Below are 26,299 nucleotides of genomic sequence, written 5' to 3' on the forward strand. Positions count from 1 at the left end.
TTTCCTTGTTGGTTTTGTTTAAGCCAACTGTGCATTTCTCATAAAACTCACGGTGCTAATACATTTTCCAAAACATTTACACCTTAGCTTGCTGCACACCAGGCATCGTAGCAGACATTTTGTATACTTTGGGACATTTAATCCTCACAATTACCCTGTGAATCTTGTCCCCATTTTACACTAAAGGAGAATGTAGCTCAGAGATAGCAAAAGTCTTGTGCCAAATCACATTGCCAATCAGTAGGAGAACCGGGTCCGTGTAATTCTAAACCCTTTGCTTTTCCTATCATTATACCAATGGCCTGAGAAAAATTTTAATAACTAAAAGATTTGATTGAAAGATAGGTACACACACACACAAGTAATGTTAGCTTAAGTTCCCAATGTAGTCAGAAGCAGCCCCAGCAAATCTTGGCCCCCCAGGGCAGAGGTTGAAGGACAGAGGCTGGTGGCGCTGTCCACAGGAGTCAGAGCCCCACCTCCCAGGAGCTTCAGCTCCAGCCACACGACTGCCCTTCCTCACTCCGGCTTACTGCTCCCTTCTAGCACTATCTACTCAAATCATAATGCTTTTCCAATTAAGGAAATACTTACAAACACTGGGCTGTCTAAGTCCTTGAACAGAACTCAAAGTCAGCTTCCTTATGGTCTCATCCTGAGAAAAATCTGGAGCAGTGACCAGGCATCCCTCAGCAGTCATCCAGCCTCCAGCTGCCTAGTTTTCCAGAAAGCTCATTTCTCCATACTGATTCACTTGAAAATAATTACCACTTCTCCTTTTCCTGCTTATCCTCAGAATGAAGTTTCTCCCAGTTAAACTGTGGGCTCCTCTCCCCTAAATCATCTGAATTGAAATGTCCTAAGATGGTATATGGTCACATTATTATTACACTAAAATCCCATGTTTATAGAACATCTATGAACACGCCAGGCACTGGGGAAGGCACTTCACATGATCGCTTATTTAATCTCTACGACGGCCGTATGTTATTCTTATCTGTGATTCTCTCTCGATAAGTGGCCGGGAAGGAGCTCAAATGCAGGCGTCTGAGTCCACAGCTCAAACTTGCAAGGATGACGGTGAGAATGCTGTGCTAGGGAGGTGTGAGGAAGGAGCTGGTGCCTTTGTCCTAAGTGTGAATCACATGCCTGGACCTGGAATCCGTAGGGCAGGGAAGGGAATTCCCCTTGGTGTGCAAATGGCCCTGTCACCATGAGCCCGTTAGTGGCATATGCTCATAATGAGTCAAGTCAGTGGGTGGTATATGAGTCTTCTATCATTGCTGTGACAAATGACCACTGTCTTAGTCTGTTCGGACTGCCATAACAAAATTCCATAGATTGGGTCGCTTATCAACAACAGACATTTATTTCTCACAGTTCCGGAGGCTGGCAAGTCCAAGATCAAGGTGCCAACAGAAACAGTGTCTGGTGAGGGTCACCTTCTAGTCACAGAAAGCATCTTCTCACTAAGTCCTGAAACAAGCTCCCTCGGGCCTCTTATAAGGACACTAATCCCAGCCATGAGGACTCTATCCTTGTGACCTAGTCACCTCCCTAAGGCCCTTCTTCATACCATCCCCTTGGGGAATTCAGTTTCAACGTAGGAATTTCAAGGAGACACAAACATTTACACCATAGCAACCACAAACTTGGTTACTTAACACAACATAGAAATGTATTGTCTTACACTTCTGGGGTCAGAAGTCCTAACATCTTTCCCTGCCATTTATTAAGGGATAATCACAGATAAGAATGATAACTCCTCCCTCATAGGGCTGTTATGGAGATTAAATAAGCGATCATGTAAAGTGCCTTCCCCAGTGCCCAGCATGTTCATACATGTTAACAAACATGAGATTTTAATGTAATAGTAGTATGATGGTATGCTATCTTAGGACATTTCAAATGCAGATGATTTAGGGGAGAAGAGCCCACAATTTAACCAGGAGAAATTTCATTCCGAAGATAACGGGGAAAATAGAAGTGGTAATTATTTTCAAGTGGATCATTATGGAGAAATGAACTTTCTGGAAAACTAGGCAGCTGAAGGCTTGATAACTGCTGAGGGATGCCTGGTCATTGCTCTGGACTTTTCTCAGCAGGGCCATGTTCCTTTTTTGGCTGTTGGGTAGCCCCTTTTTCTTGTCTTTTGTGGCTTCTAGAGGCCTCCTGCACTCTTTGGCTCCTGGCCCCTTCCTTGCAGCCCTCTGACCCCTGCTCCTACTATCACATCATCACCATCTCTGACTGACTCTCCTGCCTCCCTCAAAAGGACCCTTATAATTAGACTGGGCCCCCCAAAATAATCTGCCCACCTCAAGATCCTTAATTTAATCACATCTGCAGAGTCCCTCTGCTATGGAAGACAACACAGTCACAGGTTCTGAGTAATCTGATATGGGCATCTTCGGGGGCCACTGTTCAGCCACCTGCAGACAGAGCCCAAGTATGGAAGTGCATGGATGAAGGGACACCCCCACCCATGCAACCAGGGATGAGGCAGACCAGGCGCCGCACCAGCTGCCCCACACTAAGACTCTCCTCCCCCTGCTTAGGCTGCTAGCGAGACTGGGAAGGACTTTTCCTCACCTTCCCGTCTCTGTTCCCCTCACAGAACGCAAGCACAAGGAAGCTCTTGAGAAAGAGAAGGAGCGTCTCCAAAACATGGATGAGGAAGAATATGATGCCCTGACTGAGGAGGAGAAACTCACATTCGATCGGGGGATTCAGCAGGCGCTCCGCGAGCGGAAGAAGAGGTCAGGGCCAAGGGCTGGCCAGAGCAGAAGCCATTCCCCCGGGACTGTTCCCACAGAGTGACCAGGACCGGGGTGTGAGCCCAAGCCATCTTCCAGGAGGGCAGCAGGAGCTGCAGAAGGCCCTGGAAGGTGACCTGCAAGGAGCAGAAAGATGCATCCCGCCCATCCAGGGTGCTGGCTGCTGCACCATTCAGGGTTTCTCCCACTCTCCTTACTTCTCACTGGAGGGCATTTGGGACCAGGCTGTAATGTCATGGGTGGCCCTGGGAGAGGGGCCACTGGTCTCCGTGCTGCCCTGCGGCGCCTGCTGGCCTCCCTGACCAGCACCCCCAGGTGTGGCTTATCAGCCTCTGTGCTCACTGCCTCGGTGCTTCAGTGTCCACAGCTGGTGATCCAGGGTCCACTCTCTTGACCTGGGCATAGTGACTGCTTCCCAAATCTCAGCCCTTCTTCCCCCTGCCTGGGTCCCCTTCTTGGCCTTAGGCGGTGCTGCCCATCCCCTGAGGTCTAGCTGCCATGGGATCCTCAGCCTGGGCAGATCCTCAATCCTGCGACCGTGGGCAGGCTCACAAGCCAACACCCTCAGCCACTTTCTCTGCCCCTCACTGGGAACCACACAGAAACGACTCGATCCCCCCATGCCTCCTAGTGCCCAGGATACTTAGGACTGCCACCTCGGGCTGTCTCAGAGGGACGGGAACAGTGGGACATGTGTCCTTTCTGCCCTCAGATCTCCAAAGATTGCAGGGATGGGGTGGGGGCAGTGGTTCTATTTCCTACCTCCTCCCTGGGATTTCAGGCGCTGGAGGTACAGAGCCTAGATACTCACCTACTATGTACCCCGTTCTCTCCTCTCCTCCAGCTCCACACTTCTCCCACTGACCTGAAACAGCTTTTGCCCTCCCTGCCCCTACAGTGTGTCCTAATCTTTTTTTTTTTTTTTTGAGACAGACTCTTGCTCTGTCATCCAGGCTGGAGTGCCTCCATCACGCCTTGAGTGGCACAATCTCAGTTCACTGCAACCTCCACCTCCTGGGTTCAAGCAATTCTCCTGCCTCACTCTCCCAAGTAGCTAGGATTACAGGCACATACCACCATGTCCGGCCAATTTTTTTGTATTTTTAGTAGAGACAGGTTTTCACCATGTTGGCCAGGCTGGTCTCAAACTAAACTCCTGGGATCAAGTGATCCGCCTGCCTCAGCCTCCCAGTGTGCTGAGATTAGAGGCGTGAGCCACAGCACCCAGCCAGGTGTGCCCTGATCTTTCTGTGGCATGGTCCACTATAGAAATGCCCAGTCATTCAGAGTTACAGAAAGCCTTGCTTTGAGATTTTAGAGGAAACTCTTCTTTTTCACCAGGGCTGTTGCTTTCAGGCATTCATCTCATGGTGGACTTGGAAAATGCAAATTTGATTCTCAAAGTGCAGCAATAACTTGTTTGTGTCACACCACACACATACACACACACACACACACACACACACACACACCATGAAGTAAATGAGTTTGCTTCAGTGGGCAGAGAGCCATGGCAACCGGAAACAATTAGGAATTCCTGGATGAAAATAGCTGGGATAACTATTTTCAGAAGTACCATTCCCTCACTTGTTTGTGCTTGGTGCTTGGGTTTGGTTCACTCTCTGCTGTCAGCAGCAGGTGCAGGAGCAGTTGAATGACAGCGGAAAGGGAAAGAGAGGGTGGAGGAGGGGAACAAGGCTTTCAGACTGAGCACCATGGCTCTAAGCTAGCCTCCATAGAGACTGCTTTGAAAATACCGTTTCGGGCTGGACGCAGTGGCTCATGCCTGTAATCCCAGCACTTTGGGAGGTCAAGGTAGGAGGATCACCTGAGGTCATGAGTTCGAGACCAGCCTGGCCAACATGGCGAAACCCCGTCTCTACTAAAAATACACGTTAGCCTGGCATGTTGGTGCATACCTGTAATCCTAGCTACTCAGGAGGCTTAGGCAGGAGAATCGCTTGAACCTGGGAGGTGGAGGTTGCAGTGAGCTGATCACACCAGTGCATTCCAGCCTGGGTGACAGAGCAAGACTCTGTCAAAAAAAAAAAAAAAAAATTCTTATTGTCTGAACAGCAAACATGTTCAGCTATGGGAGGCGGGCCTCATCTGCACTAATACCAGAACAATCTTTGAAAGTTGCTTTTTTTAAGTGCTAATATCAAGCTTATTTTCAGCCTTTTTCTCACTCTCCCATGAGAGGAGATTGGACTCAAAATACAGATTAATGGAGAATTCCTCCTAGTTGAGTTTCAGTGAATCAGAGTCTTGCTGAATGACCATTCAAACATAGATGGGAGTCATTTTTTCTTTCTTTCCTTCTCTTCCTTTCTCCTTTCCTTCCACGTATCCAGCTTACTTTGTTCTTTCTTTTTATGCCCAAGAAAGCTCTGCCCAATGTCCCTCCACCTGGAAATCCCAGGCAGCAGAGGGGTGAGGCATGGGGGCCCCTGAACTGTTTTTTTCTCTGCCTGGTTTGATGAAGGGAGCAGGAGAGGCTGGCAAAGGAAATGCAAGAAAAGAAGCTACAGCAGGAGCTGGAGCGACAAAAGGAAGAGGATGAGCTGAAACGGAGGGTCAAAAAAGGAAAGCAGGGACCCATGAAGGAGGAGCCCCCACTGAAGAAATCTCAAGCAGCAAACAAGCAGGTAACAGCCTCACTCGCTCCTCACCAGGAGACAGAAGCAGAGGGCAGCCTGGTGCTTTCCCCTTCCAGGAAATTAGCCTGATCATGTTGGGATTTTATGGTGGGGCAGAAGGCAGGAGGAAAGGGACCAACGTTTGTTGAATGTTGATTGTATGTGAAGTGCTGTGCCTGTGTCGTAAATAATCCTGTCACCCTGTGAAGTTCAGAGATATGAAGACACAGATCCAGGTCCTCACCCAGTTGGGTCTGGCCACAGCCCTTGCTCCTTCCACCACCCCCTGCAGGGCCCAGGATGGTGCCAAATAGGCTACTATTAAAGATGTGTTCCTAGGAAGCCACAAAGCCAGTGAGCCCATGTGTCCAATCAGGAGCATACCCTTGGCAACCATCAAGGAGATGCTTCGGCATGAGCTTATCCTCGAAGGCAAGTGCCAGTAGCTTATCAGCCTGCCAAGCACAGCAGTCACCTCCCTGCTCCCTATGGCACTGGAAGGGCAGAGTGGCTAGAGGAGCCCCCAGAGTGGTGATCCTGGCTGAGGGTTGTGACCAGCTGGTGTGGGCAGCCACGAGTCCTGAGGGTGAAGCTATAACCAGTCTCCAGACAGGGTACAGACTGGTCCAAGTAGGTGAGTGAAAGACAGTGACAGTGGCTGGGCAGACATAAGGGCAGAGAAATTGGTGTGCAGGGGTCTCAACCAGGGAGTGCTCAGGAAGGAGCAGGATCTAAGCATACAGAACTAGGCACAGATTGGGGATGCCTGATACTGACCTGAAGGAAATCTATGACATCTCAGGCTGAGAACAAAAGGGGGTCCCTAAGAAAAAATTACCAGGACTGATCCCTGCCTCTCCTAGGTGATTTTGTACATGAAGCCAGCACGGAGAATTTGTGTACCTGTGTGTTTCAGCCATTATTTTTGCCATTAAACAAAGTCAATTTCTTATGTGGCATAAGTTCAGGATGATCTATGCAGAAGTTATCCTACCAACCTTGCTTTTAAAAGACAACATTTCATTCATCATTAAAAGAAAGACTATTTGCAGCACAATTAACCTCAAATTAGACCCGCTGACTCCATCATTGGTGTCTCCATCTGGAATCTGTTGGAACTTTTAAGTAGGAGCATGTGGATTTTCCTATTTTACTCTCAGTTCAAGTTGCTGTCACCTGACCACCCACCCCCAGCCCCCGACCCCAGACCCCACTACTGGATTCAGGGCAGGTACTTTTGTATGTGCTTTGTTGACCTTGGATGGAGGTGATAAGGACCTTATCACGGTCATCCATTTGGAGACAGGCTTGTGTATCATTTGAGCTTAGCACAAAACACAATCAATCATGTTCCCTGGGGGGACTTCTTGAGACTCTTGGACTAATGCGGTTGCCTGGTCTGAAAACACTCAAGCTGAAGAAAAACTGCTGAGACTAGATGCATTCTCAGGAAGTGAAAGAAAATTCCAGGGGGAGTGCCAAGGTGAAAGGGAAGGACTAAAGACCTTCCTGCTTCCTCATCCAAAGGATTGCTCTATGTCTTAGACCGTCAGCACACCTGTTTTCCTCTCTGCTCTGGCTTCCGCTCTTCTCCCAGGCTTTGAAGATGTTCTCAAGAATCACCCACCTTTAAAATGAAAAAAAAAAAGTTTTCTTCAACCCTGGTGCCCCCGACGAGCACCCGATTTCTCTCCTTCCCTTCATACTTGTCTCCACTTGCTGGCTTTGCCTCGTCACCCCTCATTTCTGCCTCCCCCTTTCCTACCCTGATTCCTCTCTCCACCACTCCCTCGAATCCAAGGCTCCAGCCTCTCCATTTCCAGATCTAATGGGCATGGGTTAGGCCTTGACTTGCTTGACGTCCTCCTCCATGAGCTTCACACTGTGGATCGTACCCTCCTTGGATCACTCTTCTTTCCTAGCATTCTGGTCCTCCCTTTCTGGCTTTCCTCCTTCTCCCTGGCTTCTTTCTGGACCCGCCTCCATCCATCCTTAGTCACTCTGCAGGTTTCCAGCGTCAGCCTTTGTCTCTTCCTGCTTGGTCTAAGGCTGGCCCCCATCCCATGCGTGACTTCAGTGCTACCTGATCATACATAATGGGTTGGAGGAAGAGAGGAAGGGAGTCAGGAAAAGCTTGCAAATTCCAAAGCGAAGTGAAGGGCATTCCAGGCAGAGGGACAGCCCAAAAGAGGGAGGAGAGAAAGGCAGGAGCCACATGAAAAAGAGCTAAACTAATGTTTTAACAACTAATAGCTACTGTGTGCTGAATTCCTGCTATGTGACACTTCCTGCTGGGAACTGTGAATAGATCCCATCACCATCTACCTCCAATCTCCACAACACCCGCTGAGGGAGATATGATCATCACCATCATTTTGGAGATGAGGAAGCTGGAATGCAGCACAGTTAAACGATGCACCCAAGGTCACATGGCCAGAAGGCGGTGGGGGCAGGCCCAATTTGTCCAACTCCAAAGCAGGCACTCCTTTTCCTGGTTCTTGCACTGCCTCCCAAGCCCTTAGTCCATCCATGGCTCCTGACACTTCTTCAGGTTGTCCCTCAGACACTGGTAACTCAACACGGCCCACACCAAGCTCATCATCTATGCTGCCTTTCTCCCAGACCTCTTCCTGGCCCTATATTCCTCCCCCAACCCTTCTTTCAGCTCCCAGGCCCAAATCCCAGAGTCACCCTGACCCTGTCACTTCTGCACATTCACCCCATGACCAATCAGGAGCCCTATGAGGGAGTCCCCCTCCTAAATCGTTCTCAAGCCTGTCCCAGACTAGGGCTCTCCTTTCTTCCCCTGTCCCCAGCTGTCTTACCTGTCTTTGCTGTGGTACTGTGTAGCTACATGGTAATTCCATCATCACACCCTCTGGTCTTCTGGTTCTGGAAACAGGATGGGAAAGAGGACACAGTTTGCAGAAACATAAAGTGTATTTTTCTGTTTTTCTTGCTTGTTGCCAAATTAGTTTAATATCCATGGAAGGAAATCATAGTGGAGAGACCAAAAGTGTCTCACTTAGAGCTGAATCTTTTGCACACATCCATGCTTATTTCCTTAGGATACATTTCTAAACATGTCATCCCAGGGTTGAAAGGTGTGTATTTTACCCCTGACCTCACAGGCTATAGGTTTTAGCATTCCTTTTAATCCTTGCTGATTAGATTCAATGGGTGAACAACTGAATATTTGTATTGCTTGGATTTGCATTTCTTGAATTGTTAGTGAGGTGAACCTTTAAAAAAAAAAACATGCTGGTTGGCCACCGAACTCCTCTTCAGGATTTTATTTAAACATCCCAGCAAGGCCTTCCCTGGCCACTCTATTTAAAATTGAATAAGACAAAAGCAAAAACAAAACAAACAAACAAAAACCAACAAAAAAAAACCCACTTCTTAGCCCCTTCCCTGTCTTCTTAGCACTCATCACCATCTCACATACCATAGATTTTTATGTGATTTTGTCTGCCTACCTGCCCCTGCAAAATATAAGTCTCATGAAGGCTGAGGCTTTTGTCTGTTTTGGTCACTTAATGAGTCTCCCACCTGGCAGAAAGGTGCTCAAAAATATTTGTTTTATGTGTGGATATGTTTTTGTTTATTTTTTATTTCTTTATTTTTTGAGACAGAATCTTGCTCTGTCATCTAAGCTGGAATACAGCAGCTTGATCTCGGCTCACTGCAACCTCCGCTTCCCATGTTCAAGTGATTCTGCTGCCTCAGCGTCCTGAGTAGCTGGGATTACAGGCACCCACCACCACACTTGGCTAATTTTTATATTTTTAGTAGAGACAGGGTTTTGTCATGCTGGCTAGGCTGGTCTCGAACTCCTGACCTCAGGTGATCCACCCACCTCAGCCTCCCAAAGTGCTGGGATTACAGGTGTGAGCCACTGCGCCTGGCCAATCGTTTTTTTTTTATTTTGTGGATTGTTTTTACCTTTTTTTTTTTTTTTTTTTTTTGATACAAGTCTCACTCTGTCGCCCAGGCTACAGTGCAGTGATGGGATCTCGGCTGCAACCTCCACCTCCTGGGTTCAAGCACTTCTCCTGTCTCAGCTTCCCAAGTAGCTGGGATTATAGGCACCCACCACCATGCCTGGCTAATTTTAGTATTTTTAGTAGAGACAGGATTTCACCATATTGGCCAGGCTGGTCTTGAACTCCTGACCTCAAGTGATCCATCCACCTCGGCCTCCCAAAGTGCTGGGATTACAGGCATGAGCCACCATACCCGGCCTGTTTTTACCTTTCTAATCAGAAGATTTCCTTCCATCTAATAGCCCACTGCTCTTTAACTGTTTATCCTATAAAATGAAATCTGCTGGTGATTCTGATTTTCTCTATTTCAGCTTTTCAAATCTGAATATGCACGCAAATCACCCAGGGATCCTGTTAATATGCAGAGAGGTTCCGATTCCGTAGGTCTGGGCTGGGGCATAAGACTCTATTTCTAACAAGTCCCAGGTCACATTCACGCTGCTGGCTCTTGGGTCACACTCTGAGTAGCAAGGCTCTAAGCAGTTGCCTAGCAGCCAACACTAACGTTAGCAAAAGCACAGTCTCAAGTGGATATATTGTCAGGAATCTTTAAACTGCAAGAAATAGAAGACTCAATTCAGGCCATCTGTGGTGGTGTGCACCTGTAGTCCCAGCTACTCAGGAGGCTGAAACAGGAGGATTGCATGAGCTCAGGAATTTGAATCCAGCCTGGACAACACAGCAAGACCCTGTATTAAAAAAAAAAAGGAAGAAAGAGAGACAGAAAACCCAATTCAAAAAACGTTAAAAAAAATTTATTTGCTGACATATATGAAAATTCATGGTTTGTTCCTTCCTGAATTCTTATTTCAGATACTGTATTTTTCACTTCTAAAATTTCCACTTGGTTCTTTTTAAATTTTTCAATTTATCTGCTTGGATTTCCTTCTGCCTTACTGATCGTAGTTATAATAGCTGCATATAGTTCTTGTCTGACAGTTCCTCCATCTGAGTCATCTCAGGGTTGGCATAGTTGACTGTCTTTTCCTTTGAGAATTTGTCACAGTTTCCTGACTCTTCATATGACAAGTAATTTTGTATCACATCCTGGAATTTTTGAATGTTATGTTGCAGACTCTGTATTGTATTATAATTCTCCAAAGAATGTTGATATTTTAGGTTTAACAGAGAATTAAGCTTGGTTGGATCAAGTTTTGGTCTTTTGCATCTGCAGTGGTAAGTGACTTAAGACGTCAGTTCCATTCTTTAGACCTTAATTACAAATTGCTTCCAGTTTGCCCCATACACACATAGTTCAAGAGTCAGCCAGCCAGAGATTTAGGCTGCTTATACAGAAAATTCGGGGTTCCTCTTCTCTGGCTGTCTCTCCTTTCTGGGGTTTCCCCTTCACTCTCTGGAGGCTCTGAATGCTCCAGGACTTCTTTCTGTGGCTCCTCTAGAATGAAGGTTAGTGGGTTTTTTGTTTTGTTTTTTTTTGAGGCGGAGTCTCGCTCTGTTGCCCAAGCTGGAGTGCAGTGGCTCAATCTTGGCTCACTGCAACCTCCACCTCACAGGTTCAAGCCATTCTCCTGCCTCAGCCTCCCAAGTAGCTGGGACTACAGATGCATGCCACCACACCCGGCTAATTTTTGTATTTTTAGTAGAGACGGGGTTTCGCCATGTTGGCCAGGATGGTGTGGAACTCCTGACCTCAGGTGACCCTCCCACCTCGGCCTCTGAAAGTGCTGGGATTACAGGCGTGAGCCACCGTGCCCAGCCCAGCTGGTGGGTTTTTCTGTTGTGGTGTGGCCACCAGCCACTACCACTGCCATGACTATCTTCAGTGTAAAGCCACAAAAAAGGAGGAGGAGGACTCACTTTATGCAACTCTCTTATTCCAAGTTTCAACAGCCCCTTTAAAAACTGCCTAATTTGTTTTTAGTCTCTAGAGCTCTCAGGGAGTGATGTTTCTATTTCATTCAGTCTGTAGCTGTTATGTATGGGACAATCAGTTTGCTAGTTGTTCATTCCCATGCACGAGAACCATAAACCCCCATGCAGAGTTCTTTGCCTGCATCTGTTGGCTCACCTGTGCTGGTTCTGGTCTCTGACTGATGCCCTCCACGTGAGAGCCCCCGAAAGTTCTAGCTTAGATTCGCCTAAATCCAAATCCAGCTGGAAAGGAGTGCTTCGTTAAACACCATTTTGGCCACAGTGCTGGCTTTCCCTCTCACTGGAGAGTGCCATGTGCCTGCTCTGAACCAGTCCCCTTGGCCAGGGGGATGCCATTCTGTGACTGGTCAGTTCTGAATCTGCTTACTCCTGGAGGAAGAGGTATTGCACAGAGCAGGAATCAAGGATGGGAAAATAAAGGGATGTTGGACAAGAAAAAAACATCACAGAACCAGCTATAATGGGAGACAGGAAAGGAACTGAGAAATACACCTGTCAGTCTGGAAACTCAAAGACTAATCTGTGAAGCTATGAATTTGTCATACACCCTCTGGGCCAAAGTTTCCTTGTCTCATCCCTAGATGATCTCTAAGTTCCCTTCCTGCTCCAGTCTTCTCTGTCCTCTTGAAAAGCCTGTTACCTCTTAAAGTTTCTGTTTCAGAAATCTAACCAAAAAAGTGCACTTCAACTAAATCTGATCCTGGTTGTTGTTGTTGTTGTTTTGTTTTGTTTTTTCAGATGGAGTTTCACTCTTGTCGCCCAGGCTGGGGTGCAATGGCACAATCTCTGCTCACTGCAACCTCTACCTCCCAGGTTCAAGCTATTCTCCTGCCTCAGCCTCCCAAGTAGCTGGGATTACAGGCATGCGCCACCATGCCCAGCTAATTTTTGTATTTTTAGTAGAGACAAGGTTTCACCATGTTGATCAGCCTGGTCTCAAACTCCTGACCTCAGGTGATCCACCTGCCTTGGCCTCCCAAAGTTCTGGGATTATAGGCATGAGCCACCGCGCCCAACAAAAATAATCCTGTTTTAAACAAATGGATGATGATTTCTCACTGAAGAAAAAGAAAGCCTTGCCTCTGGCCATCATCCTTGTTTCTACTCTGAACTTTCCTTTGCTTCCTTCTTCTTTGTTTTTTCTGTCCAAAATCTTCCTCTCTACCCTCCAGCTCAATCTTAAACCCAATTCCATCCCTCTCAATTTGCCTTCCTCCCTCAAATAAGCCCTTGCCAGCCATCATTTCTTACTCCAAATCTATAAAAGCAAATTTCTCCCAAATGTTATTCCTTAAAAAGAAAGTTTACCTTTATGTTTATATTTTGGATCAATGGTTTCTTTTGTATTGGCTGTTATTTACCAAAGTACAATTGAACAAAGCCTAGTGGAAATTTGATCCATGTAATCACTTGACTAAATAGTGGGTTAATAGACTAGAAAGAGTCTTATTTTCCTCAACCGCCACCTTCAAGTGTTTCTGTTGAAGATGCAAGAGGCTTAGAATAATTTAACCTCATTTAACCACATTGACCCATTGACCCTCTTTTTTTTTTTTTCAGGCAGGGTCTCACTCCATCACCCAGGCACTGGAGTGCTTGGCATGGTCACCACTCACTGCAGCCTTGATCTCCCCCAGGCTCAGGTGATCCTCCCAACTCAGCCTCCCGAGTAGCTGGGACTGCAGGGGTGCACCACCACGTCTGGCTAATTTTTTTGTAGAAATGTGGTTTTGCCATGTTGCCCAAACTGTTCTCAAACTCCCGGGCTCAAGCAGTCCACCCACCTCGGCCTCCCAAAGTGCTACCCTCTTCTAAATTATGTGCTAATGTTGTTATGTATTTGAATTCTCACTATATATTTTTTAATGCACAAACATTATTATTGATTAAAACAATCAATTTGCATTTATTTTTACCTAAATGCCCATTTATCAATATTTATCAATATGCATTTCTCAGCACCCTCCTAAACACTCTTTAACTCCTTTCTACATCACTTGTGTCCGTTTTCTTTTACCTAAAGAACATTCCTGGGTTTTTTTTTTTTTTTTTTTTTTTTTTTTTTTTTTTTTTTTAGGTACAGGTTCTTTGGCAACAAATTACTCAAGTTTTGCTTGTCCGAAATGTCTTTACTTCACCTTGATGTTTCAAGGGTGTTTTTTTCTAGGCAGGCCTCTAGGTTGCCAGCCATTTTTCTTCAGCACTTTGATGATATTATTTTTCTATCTTTGTCTTCCATGTGGCTGTTGAGATGTCAGCTGTCAGCATGATTGTGCTCCTTCTGTGTTAGCCTTGATGCAGGGCAGGTGAGCCCCACAGTGGGGCTTAGCCCGGAGGGTTCTTGGCTTCGCCCAGGAAAGTATTCAAGGGCAAGCTGGAGGTGGAAGAAAACGGCTTTATTGAAGAGGCAGTGTGACAGTTCTGTGACTGCTCCTGCTTAGCACTGTGACTGCTCCTGCCCAGCAGGGCTACCCTGTAGGCAGAGAGTAGCAGCCCAGGACAGTTTACAGTCGTATTTATACCCACTTTTAATTGCATGCAGATGAAGGGGCAGTATAGCAGAAATTTCTAGGGAAGAGGTCTTTTGGGTCATTGAGTCATTCCCATGAAAGGGGTGGTAACTCCTGGGTGTTGCCATGGCAATGATATATTGACATACTGGTGGGCGTGTCTGATTGGAAAGCTGTTTCTACCCCCGCGCTGTTTTAGCGAGTCCTCAATCTGGTCCAGCGTCTGAGCCCCGCCTCCTACCTCATTCTGACTCTAACTGCCTTTAAGATGTTTCTGTTTGTCTTTAAGGTCTCAACACCTTTAAGATGTTGAGTCTTCATTCAGTAATTTGCGGTGATTTGCCTAGGTGTGGCTTTCTTTGTATTTTATCCCACTTGGGGTTTATAATGATTCTTGAATATGTGGGTTGGGAACCATTAGCCACTAACTCTTCCAGATTTCTTCTCCTCCATTCTTTCTCTCCTCTCCATCTAGGATTCCAATCATAAACGTGCCAGGCCTTTTTGCAAACCTTTCACAGTAATACATGTCCGTTGTGCTTTTTCTATGTTCTGCATACTTTTGTCCTCTTTTTATACTGAATATTTTCTTCTGACATATTGTCTAGTTAGCTGTCTTTTTTTCAGTGAGGTTAACCTGCTATTCAAACTTCCTTTCAGTTTTTTAATTTTGTTATTGCATTAAAAAGCCATTAATTCTTTTCTTACTATTTCTAGTTCTCTTCAAAATTCTCACTTCTCAGTAGTGTCTTAATTCCCTCAGCATATTAAATATGTTTTAAAGTCCTTGTCTTATAGTGCCATGCATAGATCCGCAGCAGTCTGGTTTCCTGTCTGTCTTTTGCTCTTGCTTTATGGTCACATGGTCTTGTCTCTTTAGATGCCAATAATTTTTTTAAAGATGGAGGTCTTGCTTGCCCAGGCTGGTCTAGGACTGCTGGCCTCAAGCAATCCTCCCATCTCAGCCTCCCAGACTGCTGGGATTACAGGCATGAACTACCATGCCCACCCCAGGTTTTTATCAAAGGCCAGATATTGAATGGAAAAAACGTTTTGAGGCTCTGGAAAATGTTGTCTCCCTCCAGAGAGAATCACTGTTTGATGCTGCAGTCAGCTAGGCTAGGAGCACTAGAAACCTTGATTCAATCAGGATTGAGATCATTTTAAACTGAGCTTCAGTCCCTGGGAGGGCGGGGCTATTTCAGGTGGACCTTTTTTTTTTCTTTTTCTTTTTCTTTTTTCCACTGTTAAGTACGGGGTACACGTGCAGGATGTGCAGGTTTGTTAAATGGGTAAATGTGTGCCGCCATGGTTTGCTGCACAGATCATCCCATCACCTAGATGTTAAGCCCAGCGTTCATTAACTATTCTTCCTGATGCTCTCCCTCGTCCTGCCTCCTAACCCCTGACAGACCCCAGTGTGTATTGTCCCCCGACCCATGTGTCCATGTGTCCTCATCTTTCAGCTCCCACTTATAAGGGAGAACACGTCATATTTAGTTTTCTGTTCCTGCGTTAGTTTGCTGAGGATAATAGCCTTCCAGCTCCATCCATGTCCCTGCAAAGGACAGGTTGACCCTTATTCCTAATATGGAGCCTTTCGGAGACCTAACCCAAAGGCCAGGGGATTTACCAGGACCTCTTTTCCTTGGCGGGCCTGGAATCTTAATTTTTGAACCCCAGCCCCATGAGTCTGTCACAAGCTTTGCTCAGCTTCTCAGCCACACTGTCAGCTACAAATACCCTCGAGGGAAGAGCAGCCCCAAATGCTGGGCCCACTTCTCTGTATTTCTCTCCTCTCCCAGATCTTAGCTTGCAACTCATGACTGCTCCAGTGCTTTCAGACACATAGGTTTTCAGAACATTTTGTAAAGATTTTCTACTTGTGGGTGTGGAATTTTATCAAGTGATTTTTCTGCATCCATTGACATGATTGTATTTCTTTTTCTTCTTTGGTAGGACCACACAGTGGGTTACATATTACATTATTGAATCAATTTGTTTGGGGCTTAAATGTTTATTCAGCTTTTACCTTTTGCTTTCTGAGTTAATTTGGTCATTCATGATTTTCTGAAAAAGTATAAATTTTTTATCAGATTTTCACATTTATTGGCATGAGGAAATTAATGGTTTTATCTTACTATCTTTTTAACCTCTTCCATTATTTCTGTTATTCTTGTATTATTTCTATTATGTTCTCTCGGTCATTTCACATGTTCTTTATTTGTACCTTTCTCTTTGTTTTTCCTCAATCAACCTTACTAGAAGTTTGTCATTTTTATTATCTTTCCAAAGAAACAACTTTTGCCTTTGTGGATTATCTTCATTTTATGTTTTCTGTTTCATTAGTTCCTGTTCTTTTTTTTTTTTTTTGAGACCAAGTCTTGCTCTGTCACCCAGGCCGGAGTGCAGTGGCATGATCTCGGCTCACTGCAAGCTCCGCCTCCCAGGTTCATGCCATTCTCCTGCCTCTGCCTCCCAAGTAGCTGGGACTACAGGCGCCTGCCACCACACCCAGCTAATTTTTTTTTTTTTTTTTTTTTTTTTTTGTATTTTTTAGTAGAGACAGGGTTTCACCGTGTTAGCCAGGATGGTCTAGATCTCCTGACCTCGTGATCTGCCCACCTCGGCCTCCCAAAGTGCTGGGATTACAGGCTTGAGCCACCACGCCCAGCCTGTTCTTATTTTTTAATAATATCCTTCTTTCTTTTTTTTTTTTTTTTTTTTGGAGATGGAGTTTCACTCTTGTTGCCCAGGCTAGAGTGCAATGGTGCAATCTCAGCTTACTGCAACCTCCACCTCCCGGGTTCAAGCGATTCTCCTGCCTCACCCTCCCAAGTAGCTGAGATTACAGGTGCCCACCACCATGCTTGGCTAATTTTTGTGTTTTTAGTAGAGATGGGGTTTCATCATGTTGGCCAGGCTGGTCTAGAACTCCTGACTTCAGGTGATCTGCCTACCTTGGCCTCCCAAAGTGCTGGGATTACAGGTGTAAGCCACCAGGCCTGGCCCCTTCTTTCTACTTTATTTGTGTTATTATTCTGTTCTTTTTCTAACTTCTTGAAGTGATGCTTATCTTATTAATTTTCAATCATTTTTCTTTTGCAATTTATGAAAAGTTATAAAAGGGGCCAGGCATAGTGGCTCATGCCTGTAATCCCAACACTTTGGGAGGCCAAGACAGGCAGATCACTTGAACTCAGGGGTTCGAGACCAGCCTGGGCAACATGGCAAAACTGTGTCTCTACAAAAAAATTAAAAATTAGCCAGGCATGGTGGCGCATGCCTGTAGTCCCAGCTACTTGGGAGGCTGAGGTGGGAGAATTACCGAGCCCAAAAAATTGAGGCCACAGTGAGCTGTGATCATACCACTACACTCCAGCTTGTCAAAAAAAAAAAAAAATAGGTTATAAAAGCATTTAAAAACATATAAACTTCCAAACATTGTTTTAGATATAGTCCTCAATTGTTGATATTCAGTGTTTTCATTGTTCAATTCTAAATATTTTCTACTCTCCTTTATGGCTGCTTCTTTAATCCATGAATTATTTCCAAGTATATTTTCTAATTTCCAAATGAACAGCTTCGTTTGGCCTTCTCTTATTGAGTCCTGATTTTGATTACTATCTGCAGAATATATGCTCTATGTCATATTGATCTTTTGCATCTGTGGAGCCTTGCTGTGTGGCCTCATCGGTGATTGGTTTCTGTAAATGTTCCACGTGTGTTTGAATAGCGTGTGTATTTTCTTTCTGCATCTATTTGCTCAAGTCCATTAATCATGTTGTTAAAATTGTCCATATTCTTCATAGTTTACTGTTAGCCTCCAGCTGCTCTACGCTGGGCTCCCACAGTCTTGCAAGTACAAGTCCTTCCCTCACTGGGCCCCATCTTCTGTGCAAACCCAGGTGTCTTGGCAGAGTGTGAAGGAATAGGAGCCAAGTCCCTGCCTCCCCCACATGAGGCATTGTGCCAGCCTGCAGTGTTGCTGCCTCCCCAGGCTGTGTTGGAGATGGAGAAGCAGAGAAGGAGGAAGGGCAGAAAGATGAGGGGAAAAGCCAGCTCCTGGTCGTTCATGTCTCCAAGCCTGATGCTGGCCTGAACTTAGGAGAAGAGCTAGACCTGGGAAGGGAGACACTGGCTACACTGCAGATAGCAGTCACTAGACTGGAATGGACTTTGCATAATATCATCAAAGAATGACCCAAAAAACGATGGAGCCTACCCAAGGATTTCATCCAGGGGAGGAGAAAATCAGAGTCCACAAAGCAGTTTAAAAGTGCAGTAAGAAAAAGAATAAAGTTGGTTTCTCTATACCCAGAGCATTAAATAAATACATATTTTAAAAGCCTGAGGTGCAGTCAGATTCTAAACCCCCATTTGTTCCCAACAATATCCATTGTATACAATATGTGTGTGGTTTTAATAACTGCAAAGGCACTGTTGTAAGCTTTTTACATGCATTCACACATTTGATCTTCAGGAGTCCTCTGGAGTAGGTATTAATATTGCTATCTCCGTTATACAGATGAGGCAGAGAGAGGCTGAGTCCTCTCCCAGGGTCACAGCTACCAAGCCGTGCAGCTGGGATTGGACCACTACACGCTGTGGCCTATCCCAGGGCACCTGAGGCAGGTGCATATGGCTTGCATCTGCTAGTCTTTTCCCCTTGATCCTGCAGAACAGCAGCTCTCAACCAGGAGTATACATCAAAGTCACTCTGCACCTTTTCCAAAACGCACAATGCCAGGACCCAGCCAGATCTCAAACAGAGAAGGACCATGGAATGGATATTTAGATTAAAACCCCCAAGATGATTCCCAGGCACAACCTTAGCGTGCAGAGGAGGTGCCCAGATCCTCGGAGACCTTCTCATGAGACAAAATATCCTTTTGCTCCTCCTTGTGCAATTTACTACCCCATAAAAAACTGTTTGACGCATCTTTTCTGTGTCATGCCTTCTAGGTTCCTCCGCTCACCAAAGTGGATGTCAAGATGGAGACAATCGAAAGGAAAATATCTGTTAGGGAACAAACAATGTCTGAGAAGGAAGAGCTAAATAAGAAGAAAAGGAACATGGGCGATGTCAGCATGCATGGGCTTCCTCTTGTCCAGGACCAAGAGGACAGTGAAGGGGACATCTCAAAGGACCCCGACAAGCAACTGGCCGAGAAGTTTAAGGCCTATGAGTTGACACTGAAGGATGTCCAGAACATCCTCATGTACTGGGACCGGAAGCAAGGAGTCCAGCTGCCTCCTGCAGGGATGGAGGAAGCGCCCCATGAGCCTGACGACCAGCGCCAGGTCCCCTCGGGTGGGCGCAGGGGCCGCAAGGACCGGGAGAGAGAGCGCCTGGAGAAGGAGCGCACGGAGAAGGAGCGCCTGGAGAGGGAGAAGGCAGAGCGGGAGCGCCTGGAGAAGCTGCGAGCCCTGGAGGAGCGGAGCGACTGGGAGGGGGAAGGGGAGGAGGACCACGAAGGGAAGAAGGAGAAGGACCTGGGCGTGCCCTTCCTTAACATCCAGACACCAGACTTTGAAGGCTTGAGCTGGAAGCAGGCCCTAGAGAGCGACAAGCTTCCCAAAGGAGAGCAGGTATGGACTCTCCTCCAGGGTGGGGAAGTCTCAAGTCAGGCAGCAAGCGCTGTGCTAAGATCATCGGGGTGCTTCTCCCTACCTGAAACCCATATCCCCTCAACTGCATTCATCTCTGATGCCCCCTTGGAATTAAGACAATAATGACTAAAGGACCTTTTCTACTTAGCAAGAGAAAATTCATAGGAAATGTCACACATCTAAATTAGTCCATCCAACCTTATGGAAAGCCACCTGTAACAGTTGATTTTTAATATTGATAATATGGGTGCTACAGAATGGCAAGGCAGGTGAGGCTTTTCGGTGAAGCAGGAGACCCATCCACTCCAAAATCTTCCCACAGACCTCCCACAATGACAGAAATTATCCTATAAGACAGCTCTTCGTTCCTATAAACAAAAGTATTGTGTATCCAACAGCCACCTTTGCTAGCAGTTTGGAGGAGAGGCTTATTATAGCCTTTTCTCCAGGGACAGGTTTTTTTCTGTAAAGGACCAAAAAGTAAGTATTTTAGGCTGCGGGTGATACCGCTTCTATCAAAACTACTCCACTCGGCCTTCAGAGGGTAAAAGTGACCACAAGCAACATGTAAATGAATGGGCATGGCCGTGTTCCAATTTAAGTTTATTTAGAAAAAGTAGCAGGCCAGATTCAGCCAGGGCACCACAGTTTGCTGCCCTCTGGTTTCATTCATGACAAACTAGATGCAACTTTTTTTCTTTTTTTTTGAGGTGGAGTCTTACTCTGTTGCCCAGGCTGGAGTGCAGTGGCACAATATCAGCTCACTGCAACTTCCGCCTCTGGTGTTCAAGCGATTCTCCTGCCTCAGCCTCCTAAGTAGCTGGGACTATAGGCATGCACCAGCACGCCCAGCTAATTTTTTTGTATCTTTAGTAGAGACAGGGTTTCACCATGTTGGTCAGGCTGGTCTTAAACTCCTGACCTTAAATGATCAGCCTCAGCCTCCCAAAGTGCTGGGATTACAGGCGTGAGTCAACTTTTAAAAGTAGAGACTAGAGCCTGGGAGGGATATGTGGCAGGTCACGGATGACGGGAGGATCAGAGTCATCCCTGCGATCCATGTGACTTCCGTGTGCCGCGGCCCACAGTAGAAGCCTTGCTGCAGTGGTCCCGGGTGGCACCAAAGGCGGGAAGGACTGCTGGGGGACACACAACACCAGCTCTACGCCCTTCCCAGTTTCGCCTCAGGCCAGCCTTAGCTAAGGAATTGTGATTTTTTTCCCCAGAAATGTTTTTTTTAAAAAAAGGACTATAACAAGAACATCTTCGTGCCTTGTTTTATACTCTCCACCTTCCAAATCATAGGTTAGACTGCTGCTTGAAGAATTCCGAGGCTCTGGTAATTCAACAATTGCTACAAATCATTCATGCCTTTCCTCATAGACATTCTAAATCCTGGGAGTTAACTCAACTACATATTTGTCAGGAAATGCCTTTAGCTCCTTGCCACACAGGATGAGAAGCACAGGATTACATGAAGATATTTAGTTACTTACTGGGCCTCACAGGCCCAGTGGTCCACAGGCTGGGCCCTCAGGTGGGCTGTAACCTTTACTGTTGTGATAATGGCTATTAGTCTAGAAGTAACATGCTTATTCTGAGGCAGGAAGTAGCTGTTAAATTTTCATACCATTTGCTCTGGAAGTTGCTCATTCATTATATATGAGAGCAGAATGGGAAAATGCTGGAGGAGTAAATGTTTTCTCTCTCAGGTTATTTTTCACTTCTCTCTTCATTCCCATTCTCATCCCCAGTCCCAGAACCTTTGCTTTATTATTTTCTTTGCTGCATTTGACTTGCTTCTATCCCAACTTTCTTTCACCTTGAAAAGAAGGAACATTTAACACAAAAAGAAAAATTAACATGGAATCTGAAAATAGATGGAAAAACTCTGTACTCTAGATATTAGAACGTTAAGAGCTGGCCTCTTCATATTAAACAGAGATTTATTGATTGCCTACTATGTGCTAGGCTGTGTGCCATATCCACCTGCTAACTGTCCTAATGGAGTTTACAGCCCAGTTGCAAAGGCAGACAATTAAACAACTGCCATAAAGTGTAACAAAGGCTATGGTAAGAGAGGCATAGGGTTTTGCACAGGAAATTCACAATGGGCCTTTCCTTTAGATCCTAGACATCTTGGGTCTGGGTTCCTCCGGACCACCCATCCCGCCTCCCGCCTTATTCTCAATCGTCTCCTACCCTGTGAAGCGGCCACCTTTGACCATGACAGACGACCTGGAGCATTTTGTGTTTGTGATCCCACCATCCGAAGATATATCTCTGGATGAAAAAAAAGAAATGGAAATAGAATCAGACCTTTTGGCCACCACAAACACTACAAAGGTAACGCACGAGCAGTTTATTCTCCTAACCTTGGCAGGACTTCAGCGGGCAGGGAGAGAAGGTCACCCTCCACCAGACCAAAAATGGAGCGTGGCATGAGGTGTTCTGCTCACTGGGTTATTTTCCCTTGACTTGTTGGGGATCCTACCTGAAAACCTCATGTGAGCATCCCTGAACTGCACCTTCCCTGGCTCTGACTTGTCCTACCTCCTAAGAGGAAACAGACAATGATTGATTCTCACCTAACAACCTTTGCAGTCACCATGGGAGGGTTTAGGGAACTTGTCAAGTTACTCTGCAGCACATCCACAGTAAGAAAATAAGCAAAACTAGCACTCCTAAAAAGATATCAAATCTTTTTTAAAACATGAAAATGTGTTTTGAAGCTAAGGTGATTCGCACAGTGTGTAAGAATATAAGAATAAACACACACAAGTTAAGGGGACACGCACCACTACAGAAAGGATGAATTATTAAAGAAGTTAGGATGGGAAGATTGGATGCTTGGGGTAAAGTCACTGTTTATGTCCTAGCCTGACACAATACAGTAAAATACATTCCAGCTGGATTAAAATATAAATAATCAAAATAAAAAATTTCTTCTACTGTGCAGAAATAGAAGAAAATATATGCAATTAATAGAATAAATCACAAGAAAAATGAATTTGACCAATAATATGCAGCAAGTGTGTATATTTAAAATTATAGAAGGTTTTTTTATTCCCAGAGGTGGCCGACAATTTGAATCTCTGCACACAGCCTTCTACAAACCATGCACATCAGCAAAGAGAGCTCGTAACTTCACCTATAAGTCCTGCTTACATGTGAATTGGGGACAGAGACTACCCCAAACCTCAGTTTACAAGTAAGAAGGAAATCAACATCTGAGATTAGTAGCATCGGTGGGCATGCCTCACCTGAGCAGAGAGTCCCTGGTGAAATTTCAAATTAAAAAGATGAAGAAGAAAAACTTGCCATCAACCCCTTATTTTGAAAATCAGCTGGCTGGGCGCTGTGGCTCATGCCTATAATCCCCACACTTTGGGAGGTTGAGGTGGGCAGATTGCTTGAGCCCAGATGTTTGAGATCACCCTGGGAATATGGTGAAATCCCATCTCTACAAAAAATATAAAAATTAGCCGGGCATGGTGGCATGCACCTGTAGTCCCAGCTACTCAGGAGGCTGAGGTGGGAGGATCTCTTGAGCCCTGGAGGCAGAGTTGTAGTGAGTCGAGATGGCACCACTGCACTCCAGCCTGGGCAATAGAGTGAGATCCTGTCTCAAAAGAAAAAAAAAAAAAGAAAGACGGAAGGAAGGGAAGAGAGAGAGGAGAAAGAAAGAAAGAAAAAGAAAAAAGGAAGGAAGGAAGGAGAAAGAGAGAAAGAGAAAAAGAAAAGAAAAAGAAATGGCACGTAAGAATGCTCAGAAGAATTCAGACTATGTAAGAACACAAATCTGATCTCTCCAAAAAGGCACTGTGATTGAGAGAGGGAGCAGGAGGGTCTAGATTGAAAGATACTAAAGAAACATAACAGATCATGGCAGACAGGAGGCAGGACTAGATGCAACTCCAACTCGGGTGGACAGAGCAGCGAGTCTCGCATTGTGAATTTTAGCTCCAGAACAACTGCAGGAATAAATCAAGAAACCTGAAGGGACCCACAGACCCTCTGAAGCAAGCAGCAGACTGCTCCTGCAGGACCCAGGAGACACCCCAAATACTGTGAGTGCCCAAACTGCAGAAGTGGGAAAGGAAGATCCTCCGCCCCTGGATACACACCCCAACTGGGGAAACTGAAGGTCTAGTTTACAGGAGAAGATTCCAACCTTACCTCGAGCTGAGTCAATTTAGAGAGTTGAGCAAAATACAGGGGTAGAGGAAGCAGCAGGAAAGGCCCTGGGAGCTCCCTAGGTCCCCAAGCAGGCCATTCCTGTCTGGCATCACAGGGATCCTTCAGGAGGATGGCCAGAGGCCCAGGGAAAATGCCACAGGGAAAAGGAAGTCTCCAGCTGAACTTTGTAACAATTTGAACTGGACGAGAAGCCTCCTGGCCAGGACTCTGGGGAGGGCACGAATCCAGCATGCAGACTCCACAGGGAGGGGAAGAACTAAAGCCATACTTGCTTTCACAGCTGGGAGGTGGGTAGCCTGGGGCAAGTTCTCAGCCCTGCTTGCCCACTGCCTGGAAACAGACTCAATGCTGTTGGTGGGGGCATGGTGGGAGTAAGACCAGCCCTTTGGATTGCATGGGAGCTGGGTGAGGCCTGTAACTGCTGGCTTTTGCCCACTTCCCTGACAACCTGCATGACTCAGCAGAGGAAGGCATAATCCTCCTAGGTACATAACTCCATTGACCTAGGAACCTCACCCCCATCCTCCACAGCAGCCACAGCAAGACCAGCCTAAGGAGAGTCTGAGCGCAGACATGCCTAGCCCTATCCCCAACTGTTGGTCCTTCCCTACCCACCCTGGTACCTGAACACAAAGGGCATATATTCTTGGGAGTTCTAGGGCCCTACCTACTGGTTCCTCTCCATATTACCACAGCTGATGCTCTCTGGAAAGTGCCACCTCCCATCAGGAAGCCAACCAGCACAGAAATAGAGCATTAAACCACCAAAGCTAAGAATCCTCACAGAGTCCATTTCACCCCCCTGCCACCTCCGCCAGAAGAGGTGCTGGTGTCCATGACTGAGAGACCCATAGATGGTTCATGTCACAGGACTCTGTGCAGACAACCCCCAGTACCAGCCCAGAGCCTGGTAGACTTACTGGGTGGCTAGACCCAGAAGAGAGATAACCATCAGCACAGCTCGGCTCTCAGGAAGCCACATCCATAGGAAAACGGGGAGCATACTACATCAAGGGAACACCCTGTGGGACAAAAGAATCTGAACAACAGCCTTCAGCCATAGACTTTCCCTCTGACAGAGCCTACCCAAATAAGAAGGAACCAGAAAACCAACTCTGATAATATGACAAAACAAGGCCCTTTAGTAGCCCCCCAAAATCACAGTAGCTCGCTAGCAATGGATTCAAACCAAGAAGAAATCCCGGATTTACCTGAAAAAGAATTCAGGAGGTTAGTTATTAAGCCAGTCAGAAAGTCACCAGGGAAAGGTGAAGCCCAGTTCCAGGAAATCCAAAAAATGATAGAAGAAGTGAAGGGAGAGATATTCAATGAAATACATAGCATAAATAAAAAACAATCAAAACTTCAGGAAATATTGAACATACTTAGAGAAATGCAAAATGCTCTGGAAAGTCTCAACAATAAAATTGAACAAGTAGAAGAAAGAAATTCAGAGCTCAAAGACAAGGTCTTCTAATTAACCCAATCCAACAAAGACAAAGAAAAAAGAATAAGAAAATATGAACAAAGCCTCCAAGAAGTCTGTAATTATGTTAAGTGACCAAACCTAAGAATAATCAGTGTTCCTGAGGAAGAAGAGAAATCTAAAAGTTTGGAAAACATATTTGGGGGAATAATCGAGGAAAACTTCCCCAGCCTTGCTAGAGACCTAGACATCCAAATACAAGAAGCACAAAGAACACCTGGAAAATTCATCACAGAAAGATCATCACCTAGGCACATTGTCATCAGGTTATTTAAAGTTAAGACGAAGGAAAGAATCTTAAGAGCTGTGAGACAAAAGCAACATAATCAACAAAGGAAAACCTATCAGATAAACAGCAGATTTCTCAGCAGAAACCCTACAAGTTAGAAGGGATTGGGGCCCTATCTTCAGACTCCTCAAACAAAAGAAGTATCAGCCAAGAATTTTGTATCCAGCAAAACTAAGCATCGTATGTGAAGGAAAGATACAGTCTTTTTCAGACAAACAAATGCTGAGAGAATTTGCCACTACCAAGCCAGCACTATAAGAACTGCTAAAAGGAGCTCTAAATCTTGAAACAAATCCTGGAAACACATCAAAACAGAACTTCTTTAAAGCATAAACCTCACAGGACCTATAAAACAAAAATACAATTAAAAAACAAAACAAAAAAGCAAAAAACCAAAGTACACAGGCAACAAATAGCACAATTAATGGAATGGTACTTCACATCTCAATACTAACATTGAATGTAAATGCCTAAATGCTTTACTTAAAAGATACAGAACTGCAGAATGGATAAGAATTCACCAACCAACTATCTGCTGCCTTCAAGAGACTCACCTAACATAGAAGGACTCACATAAACTTAAAGTAAAAGGGTGGAAAAAGGCATTTCATGCAAATGGACACCAAAAGAGAGCAGGAACAGCTATTCTTATATCAGACAAAACGAACTTGAAAGCAACAGCAGTTTAAAAAGACAAAGAGGGACATTATATAATGGTAAAAGCCCTGTCCAACCAGAAAATACGACAATCCTAAACATAGATGCACCTGACACTGGAGCTCCCAAATTTATATAACAATTACTAATAGACCTAAGAAGTGAGATAGACAGCAACACAATAATAGT

The 26,299-nt window shown here is 45.5% G+C and overlaps 1 protein-coding gene across 1 annotated transcript in view; it reads left to right on the forward strand.

The window, feature by feature from the left end:
• HYDIN (HYDIN axonemal central pair apparatus protein) overlaps positions 1–26,299 on the forward strand; it is a 488,520-nt gene that overhangs the window by 354,934 nt on the left and 107,287 nt on the right. Inside the window, exons 48-51 of the mRNA XM_063654515.1 lie at positions 2,618–2,759; positions 5,263–5,425; positions 18,831–19,457; positions 21,606–21,824. Coding sequence (XP_063510585.1) covers positions 2,618–2,759; positions 5,263–5,425; positions 18,831–19,457; positions 21,606–21,824 — 1,151 coding nt within the window. The remainder of the gene's footprint in view (positions 1–2,617; positions 2,760–5,262; positions 5,426–18,830; positions 19,458–21,605; positions 21,825–26,299) is intronic.

Source organism: Pongo pygmaeus, chromosome 18 (assembly GCF_028885625.2).
Source record: "Pongo pygmaeus isolate AG05252 chromosome 18, NHGRI_mPonPyg2-v2.0_pri, whole genome shotgun sequence".
NCBI classification, from domain to species: Eukaryota; Metazoa; Chordata; class Mammalia; order Primates; family Hominidae; genus Pongo; species Pongo pygmaeus.